Genomic DNA, 14,610 nt, shown 5'->3' on the forward strand with positions numbered 1-14,610 from the left:
GGCGGGGGGGGGCACCGGCGGCTCCGCCCGCACCCACCAGGGGGCGCCCCAGCGCGGGCGGTGGCAGGAGCGCCGCAGCCAATGGGAGGCTCCGCGGGCTGGAGGCCCCGCCCATCACCCCCGGAAGTGTCGCCGCTGGCCACGCCCACGCCCCGACATGGAGCCGCCGGTGAGAGGCTGGGGGGGGCGGGTCAGAGTCCTGGGAGCACCTCCGGTCATGCCGCGCCCCTGTCCTGCACCCCCGGGACCACCCTCGGCCACGCCGCACCCCCGTCCTGCACTCCCGGGCCCTCCGACCCTCACTGCCCCCGCTCCTTCCCCGCTGCTCCGGTGACTGCCCCGGCTCGGCACCCCCTGGCACCCTCCTATATCTCCCCATGGACCCCGGTTACTGCCTCCCAGCGCACTCATACCCACTAGTACCCAGTAACTTCCCCGAGTACCCTCCTAGATGCCTCCTGTGCCCCAGTAACTGCACCCAGTATCCTCGTACCCACTGGTACCCCGATAAGTGCCCCGACACCCTCCTAATCCGCCCTGTGTGCCCCAGTACTGCTCTCCAGTACCCTCTTAGCCCCTGGCACCCCAGTAGTGCCTTGGCTCTGCACCCCCAGTACTGCCCCAGCCCTGCAGTAGCTGTCCCTCTACCGTTGTCCCCCTCCCGTGTACCCCAAATCTGCCCCAGCTCTCCAGTCCCAGGTGTTGCTCCCAATACGCCTCTACTTCTCCCCATGTACCCTGGCGCCCCAGTAACTGCCTCCTGTGCCCCATCACTGCCCGGTCCTTGTCCCCCACCCCTCACCTCACACATCTCCAGCCACTCTGATCCCGCAGGTGCCGCCACGCACAGAGGAGCTGTCGGAGCTGTACCGGGAGCTGAGCCAGCACCCAGGGCTCAGTGCCGCCTGCCTCGGCCCCGACCTCACCACCCAGTACGGGGGCAAGTACTGCAGCCTCTACACCGGTACGGGGACGGGCTGTGCCCTCTGGGGACTGGGGGGACCCCGGGTGGTCCCTGCCTGCCTGGTGGGGAGACAGCTGGTGTCCTCACCCCCCTCCTCAGAGTGGTCGCAGCGGGACCTGGCGAGGGCCGAGAACATCAAGTTCTGCCGCCAGTACCTCCTCTTCCACGATGGAGCCTCCATCATCTACTCGGGGCCTGTCGGCACCTGCTCCGAGATCAAGGGCGAGTGAGTCTCATGCCGCTCCCCACATGGGATCCCTGGGGTGCTGATAGAGGGGCTGATGGGCATCCACCCACTCACAGGCTGCTGAGCCGCGAGTCCCCCAGCGGGACACTGAAGGCCGTCCTGTGCAAAGTCCCTGGCAAGGAGAAGGAGAAAGAGAAGGAGAAGCAGTTCCTGGAGGTGAGGAGGGGTCCAAGGGGGGGCTGGATACTTGCTGTGTCTCAGGGCCAGATCCACGCTGTGTCTTGGGGCCGCCCCACAACCTCTGTCCCCAGGTGTGGGATCAGAACCGCAAGGTAAAGAGCATTGACCTGACAGCGCTGGACAAGCACGGCAACGTCTGTGACGATGGTGAGGGGCTTGGGGATGCCAGGGGCTGTGGGGTCCTGGGGGAAGGGATGGCTGGTGCTGACCATGCCCTGCAGACCAGTTTGGGTGCCTCGCCTGGTCACACTCGGAGACTCACCTGCTCTACGTGGCGGAGAAAAAGCGTCCCAAGACCGAGTCCTTCTTCCAGAGCAAAGCCCCCGAGCTGGGCACCTCTGATGAGGACACAGGGCAGCCCAAGAAGGAGGATGCGCCCGTCAAGGTGGGGTTCACCCACCCGCCCTGGGGCAGGTGGGGGCTGGACAGGTGGCTGTGAGGCTGACGGGGCTATGCCACAGGGTGAGCAGTTCGTGTACCATGAGGACTGGGGGGAGACTCTGAGCACCCGCAGCGTGCCTGTCCTCTGTATCCTGGACATCGAGGGCAGCAGCATCTCAGTGCTGGAGGGCATCCCTGAGCACCTCTCTCCTGGCCAGGTCAGGATGGGGAGCCGCAGGGAACTGAAAGAGGGAGATTTTGGGGGCCAGCAGCCATCTGAGCCACTCATCTCCCCTCTCCCTGCAGGCTTTCTGGTCCCCTGAGGACACCGGTGTGGTGTTTGTGGGCTGGTGGCACGAGCCCTTCCGCCTGGGGCTGCGTTACTGCACTAACCGCCGGTGAGTCCTCGTGGGGCACCCCACAACCTGAACCCCACAGTGAGTCCACGTGGGGCACCCCACCCCACAGCCCCACTGTGACACCCCTGTGTGCCGGCAGGTCAGCACTCTTCTATGTGGACCTGACGGGTGGGAAATGTGGTGAGTGGCACAGACCCCAACCCCACCGGTGCCCCGGCTCCCCACAGCCCCTCATTGTCCCCTTGTGCCCATGCAGAGCTGCTCTCTGAGGACACCAAAGCCGTGTGGTCCCCACGGCTCAGCCCCGACAGCTGCCGCATTGTCTACCTGGAGAACGATGTCCTGGGCCCCCACCAACAGTGCAGCCGCCTCCGCATGGTGAGCAGCACTGGGGGGACACCAGGGGGACACCGGGGGAGGTAGCAGGGTGCCTCTGCCAAGGTGGGGGCTGGCAGGAGGGCAGTGGTGCCCCCTCTCTGTGCTGCAGTGGTGGCAGGCGGGATGAGACCCTGCAAAACTCACCCCATTCCGTGTCTCCCACAGTACGACTGGTACACCAAACAGACCAGCACGGTGCTGGAGGCTGTGCCTCAGCAGGAGTGGGGTGAGTACAGCCCTGGGGGTTTCAGGAGGGACACAGGGGGACACTGAGTGCCACCACTGTCATCATAGGTGCCTTCCCGGGAATCTACTGCGGGGCACTGCCAGGGATGTGCTGGGCAGCCGACAGCCGCCGGATCCTGCTGGACACGGCCCAGCGCAGCCAGCAGGTGAGGGGGGGGGCACTTGGGGGTCCAGGCCAGGTCAGGGCTCCACTGAACTCTGCCCTTGTGCCCCTAGGACATGTTTGTGGTGGACACGGCGACGGGCAGCACGACCTTGCTGACAGCTGGTGAGTGATGGGCCAAAGGGGCCATGCCGGTGCCAGAGGTGGGGAGGGGGTCACACCTGCAGGTCTGACCTCCCTACTCCCCAGATGGCCCCCGGGGAAGCTGGTCTGTCCTGACCATCGACCGGGACCTCTTGGTGGCCAGATTCTCCACCCCTAGCTGCCCCTCCATGTTGGTAAAGTCACATCCCCCTCTCCAGTGCCCACCGGCCCCTTGGTGCAGGCGCTGACCCTTCTTCCCAGTGCCCACCTTGACGTGAGCACTGACCCTTCTCCCTGCACAGAAAGTGGCCGTCCTGCCCGCTGCCGGCCATGAGGCACAGACACAGTGGATCTGCCTGCAGGACGCACCCCCCGTGCCCGGCATCAGCTGGGGCATCCTCACCCTGCAGCCCCCTCCAGAGCAGGAGCATCCCCAGTATGGTGAGTGCCTGGGGAGGCAAGGCTGGACTTCACCACCCCAACTGATCCCTGACACCCCCACCCTGCCTCTGTAGGGGGCCTGGACTTTGATGCCATCCTGCTGCGCCCGACTGAGGGCCCCACTGCCCAGAAGCCCCCGCTGGTCGTGATGCCCCATGGTAAGAGCTTGTCCCTACCCTGCTGTACCCCAGCTGGGCAGCGTCACCCCCCTGCCTTTGCTATTTGCAGGGGGTCCCCACTCCGTATTCACGGCCGGGTGGGCGCTGTACCCGGCGGCGCTGTGCCGAGTGGGCTTTGCTGTGCTGCTGGGTGAGTGACACTGGGGCTCTGGGGCACTGCCCACGGAGGGGCTGGGGTGGGGACACAGAGGAGGAAGGGCTCTGACGCTGCCCCCCACGCAGTGAATTACCGCGGCTCACTGGGCTTCGGCCAGGACAGCGTGGCCTCCCTGCCCGGCAACGTGGGCACGCAGGACGTGCGCGATGTGCAGGTACGGCCCGGCACGTGGTCCTGGGGCACACACGTGCTCCCACGGGTGCCCCGAGTAGAGAAAGCAGAGCTGCCCGCTTCAGTGGGTGTCCCCTGTGGTGGCAGCTCTGCGTGGAGAGGGTGCTGCAGGAGGAGGCGCTGGATGCCAGCCGGGTGGCACTGGTGGGTGGCTCACACGGCGGCTTCCTGGCGTGCCACCTCATCGGGCAGTTCCCCGACACCTACCGTGCCTGCGTGGTCCGCAACCCCGTGGTGAACATTGCCTCCATGGTGGCCACCACAGACATCCCTGACTGGTGAGCACTGCTGCCTGTGATCTCCCAGGCTCCCTGCCACACCAGCCCCACACGTGCCCCTGACTCTCACCCACAGGTGCCTGACAGAAACAGGGCTGCCCTACGCACCTGATGCCCTGCCAGACCCAGCCCAGTGGACAGAGATGCTGCACAAGTCACCCATTCGCTATGTCGACCGGGTATGTCCCCATCTCTGTCCTCATCCCTGTCCCAGTCCCTGCCAGCAGTGCCAGTGCTGAGGCCATGTCACTCCGCAGGTCCGTGTGCCCGTGTTGCTGATGCTGGGGGAAGACGACCGGCGTGTGCCCCCCAAGCAGGGGCTGGAGTATTACCGTGCCCTCAAGGCCCGGGGGGTCCCCACACGGTGAGTGGAGTGCTGGGTGCCCAGATGGTAGGGTGCAGGCATGGCACTAACCCCTCTCTCTCCTCCACAGGGTGCTCTGGTACCCAGGGAACGGCCATGCACTGGCTGGTGTCGAGGCTGAAGCTGATGGCTTCATGAACATGGCGCTGTGGCTGCTCAAGCACCTGGAGTGCTAAGGGCCCCCGCTGCTGCCACCCCCCCCAATAAATGATGTAGCTCAGCATCCCGGTGTCTCTGGTGGTGGTACCCCAGGAGCTGGTGGACACTGGACCTTTCACCTGCGTGGGTGGGCAGTTGTGCCGCCAGGAATGCATTGGGCCATGGGGAAGGGTGAGCCCTGCCTGGCCGTCCTGGGCAGCAGGGAGCAACTGGAGGGCTGGCACCGGCGGGGGCGCTGGCGTCGGGCTGCTCCCACGTGCCTTGGCGGGCATCCAGCTGTGAGCAGCCCGCAGGCAGCCCGGCGTGGCACAGCACGGCCCATGGCCACAGGGAACCAGCCGGGCATGGAGGTGGGCAAGGGGGCTCGGGGGGGTCTGCGTGGGTGAGCACAGCCCCGTTTCAGGAGCTGGGCATGGGCATGAGGGTGAGCTCTCCCCCTCCAACATGCCTCTAACCCCTCCCAGGCGGCCGGCGGCCCCGCTGCCTGCTACCGGGAGCTGAGCCAGTTCCCTGCTATCACCCGTGCCGCCCTCGGGGCCGCGGCGGGGGGACAGACCTTCCTGCTCTACACTGGTGAGTCGCAGGCTCGGCCCCCGCTGCGCCTGTGGCCCGCGGGACCGGTGTGAGCGGGCGCTGACCCCCCCGTTCCCGCAGAGTGCAGCCGCCCCGACCTGCCCCGCCGGCGGCTCCTGCGCTTCAGCCGCCACTACAGCGTGCGGCGCACGGACGGCGGCGGCCTCGCCGCCAGCAGGACCGCGCTCAGCGCCGGCATCCACAACCAGTACGGCACGGACGGGCTGCGCGATGGGGCGGCGTGCCCGGTGCCTCTGCGGCGTGCCCGGTGCCTCTGCGGCGTGCCCGGTGCCCGCAGCATGCCCGGTGCCCGCAGAGTGCCGCCCACCGCAGCCTCCCTCCCTCCCGCCCTCAGGCTCCTCAGCCAGGACTCGCCCACGGGGCAGCACCGCGCCGTGCTCAGCCGCTGCCCGCGGCAGGGCCACGAGCTGCTGGAGGTAACGCGGCCGTCCCGGTCCCTCCCCGGCGTGGCTGCGGTGCCAGCGCGGGGCGGTGGGCACCGCGGACACGGTGTGCCCGTGCTGACCCCCCACTCCCCCAGGTGTGGGACAGCGGCGGGCGCAGCCACAGCGTGGACCTCACGGCGCTGGGGAAGCACGGGGAGGTCTACACGGAGGGTAGGGCCCCTTTCCCATGGTCCCTGCCTGCAGCTCGGGCAAGGGCTAAGTGCCTGCCTGGTGCGTGGCTGTGCCTGTGCCGGGCTGGGCTTTGGCACCTCTCACCTTGCCAGGGCCCTTTGCCTGCCTGGCCTGGTCCCAGTCAGAGACACGGCTCCTGTACGTGGCTGAGAAGAGCCGGCCCAAACACCGGCCCCCCTGCCCCTGGGATGCGCCCAGGGCAGCCCAATCAGCAGAGGAGGATGAGGATGAGGATGAGGAGGTAGGTGCCATGTGCCCCATGAGCGTGTTCTGTGCACCCCTTGAGCACACCATGCACCCCATGAGCGTGTGAGTGTACCATACACCCCACGAGTGTGCCCTGCACAGAGCCCCGTGCCTGGGGCTGCAGGGTGTGGCGCTGACAAGGCTGTGCTGCAGGGCGAGCAGTTCTTGTACCATGAGGACTGGGGGGAGGCACTGAGCACTCGCAGTGTGCCCATCCTCTGCGTCCTGGACCTGGAGAGCAGCAGCCTCTCAGTGCTGGAGGGTATCCCAGAGCACCTCTCCCCTGGCCAGGTCAGGATGGGGATGCAGGGATCGCCCCAGGGGATCCACCCTGGGGCTGTGGAATCAGCCTGGCTGTCACACAGGCCCTGTGGTCCCCCGGTGATCGTGGCGTGGTGTTCGTGGGCTGGTGGCATGAGCCCTTCCGCCTGGGTCTGAGCGCCTGCTCCAACAGGAGGTGGGTCCCTCTCAGCATCCAGCACTATGCCAGGGTGCCTGTGCAGTATCAGCACAGCAGAGGTCCAACCTGACCGACTCTTCCTCCCCAGGTCAGAGATTTTCCACTTGGACCTGTCAAGCGGGTGCTGTGGTGAGCACTGAGGCCCTGGGGGGTGCCCAGGGGGTCCCTGGGGTGCTGACCCCTTGCTGCCCACAGAGCTGCTGTCAGCAGAGAATGGTGCCGCCTGCTCCCCCCGGCTGAGCCCTGACGGCCAGCGCCTTCTTTACCTGGAGGGGGCTGTGGGGGGGCCCCACCGGCAGTGCCTGCGCCTGTGCATGGTGAGTTGGGCCCCACGGGCACCAGGCACAGCTGTGCCACCCTGTGCTGCCAGTGTGGTGTCCAGCTTGGCTGTCACAGCCTCTTGTAGTGCCCAGCTGGGGCAAGGGGACCCCAAGCCCCTCTGCCTCAGTTTCTCCCAGCGCGGGCCCATCCCTGACCCCCAGCTCTCCGCAGCTCACCTGGCAGACGAGGCAGACGGTGACAGTGCTCGATGTGGTGCAGGAACCCACGGAGGGTGAGCACAGCACAGTGGGCAGGGCTGGGTGCTGCCAGGGGGCTGAGACTCTCCCCAGCCAGATGCCCACGACCCCCAGTTCACTAGCCCAGCACTCTGCCCCACTCGTAGCCTTCGCCGGGCTCTACACAGAGGTGCTGCCACCACGGTGCTGGGCAGCCGACAGCCGGCGAGCCGTGCTGAGCACCCCGCAGAGGAGCCGCACGGTGAGTCCTGGGGAGGGCAGGGCCAGGGGTGTGACCCCTCCTCCTATGGTGACACCCCTGTGCTCTGCCTCCTCACAGGACCTGCTGCTTGTGGACACGGAGGCAGCCACAGTCACCAACCTGACGGCAGGTACGTGGCGCCGGGCTGCCCACGGTGCCCCAGCTGCGATCACCAACATGCTCTCTGTCCCCAGGGTCGCCCGAGGGATGCTGGGAACTGCTCACTCTCCAGTGGGACCTTCTAGTGGCCACCTGCTCTGCCCCACACCATCCCCCCAGCCTGGTGAGCAGAGCCGTGGCACCATGCGGCACAGTGGGATATGGCACGGTGATGTGCAGCCAGGCACAGCGTGGTGTGGCACATATGGCGTGGTGTGCCATGGCATGGCCAGGCACAGAGTCACATGGCTCAGCCAGATCCAGCACAGCACAGCCTTGTCATGGCACAGCCTTGCGCTGCCACGGCTCTGGTGCCATCCGCTGCCTGTGCCCAGGTGGTGGCTGTGCTGCCGCCGGCAGGCCGGGAGCTGCCCCTCCGCTGGGTGCCAGTGGAGGACACCCCAACAGTGCCTGGTGTCACCTGGAAGACCCTGACGGTCCGGCCATCCTGCAGTGGGCAGAGCCCTGCTGCGCATGGTGAGCACTTGCAGGCCCCCACCACACCTGGGTGTTGAGGACCCTTGGGAGCAGGGGGTGGGCTGGGTGCCCAGGGTGTTGGGTGCTGAACAGGACCCCTTTCCTGGCATAGACACCCAAGATTTTGAGGCCCTGCTGCTGAGCCCCTTGGATGGCACAGCACCACACCCCCTCATTGTGTGCCCCCATGGTGAGTGAAGGGATGGTGGAGACACCCTGGCAGCACTGGTGGCAGTCCAGGTGACGTCTGTGCTGGCCCCAGGTGGCCCCCATGCCGTCTTCGATGCCCGCTGGCGCCCAAGCATGGCTGCACTGTGCCAGCTAGGCTTAGCTGTGCTCCTGGGTGAGTGCTGGGGAGCTCGGGGATGTGTGGTCCTGTGTCCCACTGGAGACATGGCACCCATGGCTCCCATCTCCCCAGTGAACTACCGTGGCTCCCTGGGCTTTGGCCAGGCCAGTATCAGCTCCCTGCTTTCCCGTGTGGGTGAGCAGGACGTGGCAGACACTCAGGTGGGCTGGGTGCTGCTGGGAGGATGCTGATGTTTGAGTGGAGGTGGTGGGGTCTGCTGGGAGGACGCTGATGTTTGGGTGCCAGTGGTGGGGTGCCAATAGTGGGTACTCCACGGGTGCAGCTGGCAGTGGAGCAGGCGCTGCACAGCGAGCCCCTGGACCCGCACCGCCTGGCCCTGCTGGCTGGTTCCCACGGAGCCTTCATCGCCCTCCACCTCCTCATCCGTGAGCCCGAGCGCTACCAAGCCTGTGCCCTGCGTGGCCCCGTCTCCAACCTGCCCGCGCTGCTGGGCACCTCTGACATCCCCGACTGGTGAGTGCCACCCCCATCCTGTGCCTTGCCACACACCACCCGTCCCCACAACACCCACCAGTGCCTCTGTGCCGCAGGCGCTACACCTCCCTGGGGCTGCCCTACTCCTTTGAGCGGGTGCCATGTGCTGAGGAGGTGGCCACCATGCTACTGCGCTCGCCCATCGCCCAGGCAGCCCAGGTAAGGCAAGATCAGGATGGGTGCAGGGTGCCAGGCGTGGGGTGCCAGGCACCCACCGGGACTGTGCTGCAGGTGCGGACGCCGGTGCTGCTGTGCGTGGGCGCCCGGGACCGGCGCGTCAGCCCCACGCAGGCGCTGGAGCTGTACCGGCTGCTGCGGGCCAGGGGCGTGCCGGCGCGGTGAGTGGGGTGCAGGTGGGAGCTGGGACGGAGCCCCAGGGTGCTGGCTGAGCATCCCTCCATCCCATCCCACCCTGCAGGTTGCTGTGGTACCCAGAGGGTGGCCACGCCCTGACCGGTGTGGAGACAGAGGCCGATGTCTTCAAGAACTGCGCCCGCTGGCTCCTCCAGCACCTCGGGCAGCCAAGGCAGGACAGGACAGGACAGCACAGTCCCTAGTGCCCACAGTGGTCCTGGGCTATACTGACCCCAGGGTGACCACTGGCCCTGGGGACCACACCAGGGACGAGAGGATGGAGCAAGTGTAGCTGAGGGCAGGATGGGACATGGGTTGTTTGGTGCTAAATAAATGTGTGAGACCACCCTCTGCAGTGTCAACCCCCACGGCCACAGCCGTGTCTTTATTGCACAGTGGCAGCTGTACCAGGCCAGTGGGACTGAGCCAGCTCAGCCCATCTTCATCACTTTGTAGATCCAGTCGACATAGAGGGAAACACGGATGAAGAGGGCAGGCTGGTCAGTGCGGGCACAGACACGGGAGGGGATGATCACCCCCTCCAGCACCCAGCAGTCGGCGGTGAGGCAAGCCAGCGGTCCCCCATAATCGCCCTGTGGCACAAAGAGAGCAGTGTCACCCTGGTGCTGGATCCTGCGGGGGAGGTCCCCAGCCCGGCTCACCTCACAGGCGCCCACGCCGGCGCGCAGCGGGGTAGTGCACAGCTCGCTCTCCTTCAGGCGCCCGCGCAGCGCCTTCTTGCAGTCCTCGTGGGCCAGCACCGGCAGCTGCGCCACGTTCAGCACGCTGCTGTCTGCCGTGCCTGCGGGCAGCAAGCACGGGAGGCACCAGGAGGAAAGCAGGGATATCGGAGGGTATGGCATGGGCAGAGCGTGTCATGGGCGGGAGGTGCTGTGGGAAAGGGATGGCATGGACAGGAGGATGTCATGGGCAGGGGGATATCATAGGCAGAAGGATGCTGTGGAAGGGAGATGTCGTGGAAGAGGGATGCCATGGCCAGATGCTGTGGGCAGGGAGATGGCATGTGCAGGAAAGTGCCATGGAAGCGGGATGCAATGGAAGGGAGATGCTGTGAGCAGGGGTATGCCAAGGGCCAGGGCTTGCTGTGGGCAGAGGATGCTATGGACATGGGGATGCTGTGGGCAGCGAACGGTACGGATGAGGAGATGCCATTGCAGGGGAATGGCGTGGGTAGGGGAAGTACTGGATGGGGATGCCCTGGCAGGGGACGTACTGGATGGGGATGCCCTGGCAGGGGCTGCCCGTGGCAAGTACCTCTGGTTTCCCCCCAACCGGCGATCTCGCAGACAGTGCCCGCAGGCACGACATAGCGCTCGGGGGGCAGGCAGATGAGGGCCACACGCCTGTTCAGAGTGGCTGGCCTGCGGCGAGAGGGCAGCGGGACATGGTGCCAGCCTGGCCAGTGGTGGGGAGGATGGAGGCCAGGGCACGGCCACTCACCTCGCCAGCTTCAGCATCACCAGCTGGGACTCAGAGGGTCCGCAGACGATCCGCACAATGGGGATGGTCTGCTGGTCAGGGTCCCCAGGGCCGGGATCCCTGAAGAGTGTCCCCAGCTGCACCTCATAGCCCGTTAGGTCGGCGTCACTGCAGGACAGGGAAATGAGGGCACAGGGGGGTCCCAGCACCCCATGACCCAGCCCCAGCCTTACCAGGAGGAGAAGCACTGGGGTGTGCTGATCACCCACTGCTCCTTCACCAGGGACCCTCCACAGAAGTGCACTCCCTCCCTGTGGGAATGAAGGGTTAGCTCTGGGGGGACACTGGCCAAGCTCTGGGGGGATACTGGCCAAGCTCTGGGGGGACACTGGCCACACGGCAGTGCAGGTGGGACACCCACTCACCGGTTGCGGATGCTGACAGTCCAGGGTGAGTTGCCGGGCTGGCCACCGACGATGCGCCCCTTCCACTGCAGCATCTCGTCCCGCTGGCCACACTGCTCAAACGCCACCGCGTCTGCAGGCAGGGTGGGCATCAGCCAGGGCTGTGCCATCAGCACCTGCCCCACGGCACCCAACTGGCACCCACGGCCCCCCACCTGCATTCTCCAGGATGGAGGGCACCTGGCTGCTGGCTGCAGAGAGAAAGCACAGGGTGGCATTGAGGCAACATCCAGCCACCCTGAGGGGACCAAAACCACCCCAGTGGGTGGCCAGGGTCCTCCCCTAGCTCTGCTGGCATGTGGGTAGGGGCTCACAACAGGGCTTGATGGCACAGTAGTCAAAGGGGGTGCGGGGGTCCATGGTGTAGCACCAGGGGCCATGGCTGTCGTTATCGGGGTTGCGGCAGTAGTTCTCCTCCAGGTGTGCCTCAGGGTGGGTGACAGGTGAGATCCTGATGGGAGGAAGTCACCATCACTGTCACCATCCCTATCCTCATTTCCATCCCCGGCCCAACCCCATCTCCACCCCATCCCTGTCCCAGCGGCCTCTCCTCGCACACTCACTGGGGCACGTGGGGTGTCTGGGCAGCCCATGGCTGGCAGGTGATGCCCTTGCGTGTCTTGCTGACGTGGCCATGGTAGTGCTTGCCGTGGCCGTGGTAGCACTCTGGGGACAGGCAGGGAGGGCTGGCACCCCCGGCAGGCACCTTGGGGTTGGTGCCTGGGGGCGGGTGCCTGGCATGGCTCACCTTGGGCATCCTGCTCGTCGGGGCAGCGGCGGATGTGGAAGCAGAAGGCGATGCGGACGGTAGGGCGTGCAGTGAAGCACCACGGTGCCTCCGAGCCATCGGGGTTGCGGCAATAGTTCTCCTTTAGGTCCCTGCAGGTGTAGGGGCCATGTAGGTGTCCCCCCTCAATCCCACACTCATGGGCATTGTGCTCTGCCACTCTTCCTGGGCTCATTCCCCACCCCTTACTTGCACGGGTACTTCTCAGGCACGAAGTTGTGCTTGTGGGGCACCTGGGAGTCCCAGCGCTGGCAGGGGATCCCTGACACGGTGACATTCACTCGGCCTCGGTAGCTTTCGCCCTTGCCCCTGAAGCAGCCGGTGGTGACATTGACAGGACGTGGCTGTTTTTCTGCTTGTGTGGCCAGAGAAGGGCAGAGCAGCAGGGTCAGGGTGGCACCTGGGACCCCCAGTCCCAGCTGCGTGTGACGCCAGCATGGACTTACTGCAGAGGCGGATGTGGCAGAACTCGCGCTCCTGCCCGGGGTCAGTGGTGTAGCACCAGGGCCGCTCGGAGCTGTCGGGGTTGCGGCAGTAGTTGTCATCCAGCCCCTTGTCGGGGTACCTGGGCCAGAGGCAGGGAGCAGCAGTTGAGGTGGCACCACCACCACCGTGGCACCTGGCACAGCCAGGGCACTGTGTGCTGCCCGGGGCTGGGGCTGGTACTTGTTGGGGTGGTAGGGGTGCTTGTGTGGGTGCTGCAGGTCCCAGCGCTGGCACTCCGTCCCTGACTCGGTGTGGTCCACGGTGCCACGGTAGTCCTCCCCATTGCAGGTCATGCAGACAGCTGCCAACAGCCAAGGGGGGGTTCAGCGTGGGAAGGACATACAGCCCAGGGTCACCCTGGGATGTGGCACTCACCGTCCTCACACTTCTTGATGCCGCAGCTCTGGTGCCGGACGTTGGGATCGACGGTGTAACACCATGGGCCCCGCTTGTCCCGGTCGGGGTTTCGACAGTAATTCTCCTCCAGCCCGTTGCGGGGGGATGGCAGGAATCTGCAGGCAGCAGGGTGGGTAGGAAGGCTGCCAGGAGCCCCCTGCCCCAGGGTGGGCACAGCCACAATGCTATGCCACCCCTGGTTAGTGCCACTGCCCCCATGCTGTTCCCATTGCTCCTGCGCTGTCCCCATCCCATTCCCCATTGCCCCATGCTGTTCAGGGCCACTGGTGGGTGCCATGGGGCAGCCGGAGACACGGAGGCACCTGTGGTCATGCGGTGTCATGGACTGCCAGTGCTGGCAGCGCAGCCCCTTCTCTGTCGTGGCCCGTGTGCCGCGGTAGCTGGAGCCATCACCCACGATGCAGTCCCGAAGATAGTCTGGGCAGAGCCAGGCACCTTATCAGAGCCCCAGGGCCAAGCCAGGGCACATGGACAGTGGGAAGCCCTGTGCCAGGTGGCCTGTGCCCAGTCTGTGGTGTCCCCGTGTCCACCTGTGGCAGCAGCCCACCTTTCTTCTGGTACAGGTCGTAGTGGATGTTTTTCTGCAGCTGGACGCGGAGCGAGTGCTGTGTCCACGGCAGCAGCTGGCACAGCTGGCTCTGCTGGTCGTGGTGGAAAGCCCTGGGAGGCACAGCAGGAGTCTGGCATGGCACTGTGCGAGGCCAGGGCCTGGGGGACCTGGGTCACATATGAGCACCCAGCATCCAAGTGCACAGTGACCCTGGTGTCATGGCCCCCTGCACTCCCACCCACCCCGGTGGCCCCATGTCCCGCTCACCGGCAGGCCAGGCTGGTGGCACAGCGCTGGGCACACTGCTCTGCAGAGCCCTGCTCCCGTGGCGGGGGGTCTGCAGCCACTGCCAGCAGCTCGGTGGCTCGCAGGCGCTGGAAGTCATTGAGGGGTGAGCGCTGGCCTGGGGAGTGTGGCAGGAGCTCAGTGTGCCCGCGGGGGAGCACAGCGTGGGCACCGGGGCCCTGTGGAGTGTGGGATCCCTGCCCCATGGAATGGGAGATCTCTCTGTCCTAAGGAGCAGGGGATCCCTGCCCAACGGAGCATGGGATCCATGTTCCATGGAGCAGAGGCTCTCTGTCCTATGGAACATGGGATCCCTGCCCCACAGACCATGGAATCCATATCACATGGAGCATGGGATTTCTGCCCCACAGAGGATGGGATCTGTGTCCCATGGATCAATGTTCAGTGGACCACGGGATCCATGTGCTGTGGAGCAGGGGGGGTCCCTGCCCTACAGGGTGCACAGCAATCGCTGCAGTGCCCTGGTTCCCGCTGTCCCCCTCTGCCGCGGGACAGGGCAGGGCCTGCTGACTCCAGACCTGGCCCCTGGCCCTGCCAGGCCCCGCGCTGTCCCGCACCCTTCAGTCCCACGGCAGCCCCACGGCGGCCCAGCCTGGAGAGCCCTACCTGAGGCCAGGGCCGCGGCCAGGACGAGCAGGACCCCCAGCACGGGCTGCATGGCGGCGGCCCCGCGTCCCCGGGAGGCTGGAGCTGCGGGACGGCCCCGGGCAAATATTTGCGGGCGGGCGCGGAGCCAGCGGGCCCCGGGTCAGCCGGGCGGGCACGCGGGGGGGCGGGGCCTGCGCCAGAGGGCGGGGCCGGGGGGCGAGGCGGGGCCGGGGTCACCCCGCGGCGAGCACGCGTGGGGAGGGCGGGGCTTGGGGCGACGGAGGCGGGGCTTGAGGCGGAGGGGGCGGGGT

The 14,610-nt window shown here is 66.5% G+C and overlaps 3 protein-coding genes across 4 annotated transcripts; 2 read left to right on the forward strand and 1 right to left on the reverse strand.

Annotated features, from left to right (window-relative positions):
- The first annotated feature begins 142 nt into the window (after positions 1-142).
- Positions 143-4,815, forward strand: LOC113994003 (acylamino-acid-releasing enzyme-like). Its single transcript, XM_027732691.2, has 22 exons — positions 143-169; positions 835-964; positions 1,064-1,190; positions 1,268-1,367; positions 1,463-1,538; positions 1,613-1,776; positions 1,853-1,990; positions 2,079-2,170; positions 2,271-2,311; positions 2,388-2,509; positions 2,675-2,735; positions 2,804-2,901; positions 2,972-3,023; positions 3,108-3,196; positions 3,305-3,443; positions 3,518-3,601; positions 3,672-3,752; positions 3,845-3,933; positions 4,038-4,228; positions 4,305-4,407; positions 4,486-4,592; positions 4,663-4,815. Exons 1-22 carry the CDS (start codon positions 158-160, stop codon positions 4,766-4,768), a joined length of 2,202 nt encoding a protein of 733 aa, XP_027588492.2. The 5' UTR covers positions 143-157; the 3' UTR covers positions 4,769-4,815.
- LOC113994192 (acylamino-acid-releasing enzyme-like) lies at positions 4,796-9,623 on the forward strand. The gene is made up of 22 exons (XM_027732976.2): positions 4,796-5,101; positions 5,216-5,324; positions 5,406-5,532; positions 5,680-5,761; positions 5,866-5,941; positions 6,055-6,203; positions 6,362-6,499; positions 6,574-6,665; positions 6,757-6,797; positions 6,864-6,985; positions 7,161-7,221; positions 7,333-7,427; positions 7,506-7,557; positions 7,622-7,710; positions 7,922-8,063; positions 8,176-8,253; positions 8,326-8,406; positions 8,485-8,573; positions 8,696-8,886; positions 8,964-9,066; positions 9,139-9,245; positions 9,326-9,623. Exons 1-22 carry the CDS (start codon positions 4,901-4,903, stop codon positions 9,462-9,464), a joined length of 2,364 nt encoding a protein of 787 aa, XP_027588777.2. The 5' UTR covers positions 4,796-4,900; the 3' UTR covers positions 9,465-9,623.
- MST1 (macrophage stimulating 1) lies at positions 9,613-14,451 on the reverse strand. 2 transcript variants are annotated; one of them, XM_027732855.2, is made up of 18 exons: positions 14,318-14,451; positions 13,673-13,808; positions 13,403-13,515; positions 13,158-13,272; positions 12,814-12,950; positions 12,619-12,739; positions 12,399-12,517; positions 12,142-12,304; positions 11,914-12,044; positions 11,729-11,831; positions 11,480-11,616; positions 11,321-11,356; positions 11,127-11,238; positions 10,935-11,012; positions 10,723-10,869; positions 10,537-10,643; positions 9,924-10,063; positions 9,613-9,854 (listed from the first exon to the last, which is right to left on the reverse strand). In XM_027732855.2, the coding sequence occupies exons 1-18, from the start codon at positions 14,367-14,369 to the stop codon at positions 9,693-9,695; spliced, it is 2,109 nt and encodes a 702-aa protein (XP_027588656.1). In that variant the 5' UTR covers positions 14,370-14,451; the 3' UTR covers positions 9,613-9,692. The 2 variants fall into 2 exon arrangements, with proteins under 2 accessions (XP_027588656.1, XP_027588598.1); XM_027732797.2 differs by having other exon boundaries at positions 12,142-12,307.
- Positions 14,452-14,610: the final 159 nt, after the last annotated feature.

The sequence above is a fragment of the Pipra filicauda genome, unplaced genomic scaffold (assembly GCF_003945595.2).
Source record: "Pipra filicauda isolate LSUMZ 115617 unplaced genomic scaffold, ASM394559v2 scaffold102_size2360937_pilon, whole genome shotgun sequence".
NCBI lineage: Eukaryota > Metazoa > Chordata > Aves > Passeriformes > Pipridae > Pipra > Pipra filicauda.

Coding starts and splice junctions, on each gene's coding strand:
- MST1 (XM_027732797.2), bottom strand. CDS start 14,369: ATGCAGCCCGTGCTGGGGGTCCTGCTCGTCCTGGCCGCGGCCCTGGCC. Junction 10,870..10,934: donor CCCCAGTGCTTCTCCTCCTG/GTAAGGCTGGGG, acceptor CCTGTCCTGCAG/TGACGCCGACCTAACGGGCT. Junction 9,855..9,923: donor CCGGCGTGGGCGCCTGTGAG/GTGAGCCGGGCT, acceptor TTTGTGCCACAG/GGCGATTATGGGGGACCGCT.
- LOC113994003 (XM_027732691.2), top strand. Junction 965..1,063: donor GTACTGCAGCCTCTACACCG/GTACGGGGACGG, acceptor CCCCCTCCTCAG/AGTGGTCGCAGCGGGACCTG. Junction 3,024..3,107: donor CACGACCTTGCTGACAGCTG/GTGAGTGATGGG, acceptor CCTACTCCCCAG/ATGGCCCCCGGGGAAGCTGG.
- LOC113994192 (XM_027732976.2), top strand. CDS start 4,901: ATGCATTGGGCCATGGGGAAGGGTGAGCCCTGCCTGGCCGTCCTGGGC. Junction 5,102..5,215: donor GGAACCAGCCGGGCATGGAG/GTGGGCAAGGGG, acceptor AACCCCTCCCAG/GCGGCCGGCGGCCCCGCTGC. Junction 8,887..8,963: donor ACCTCTGACATCCCCGACTG/GTGAGTGCCACC, acceptor TCTGTGCCGCAG/GCGCTACACCTCCCTGGGGC.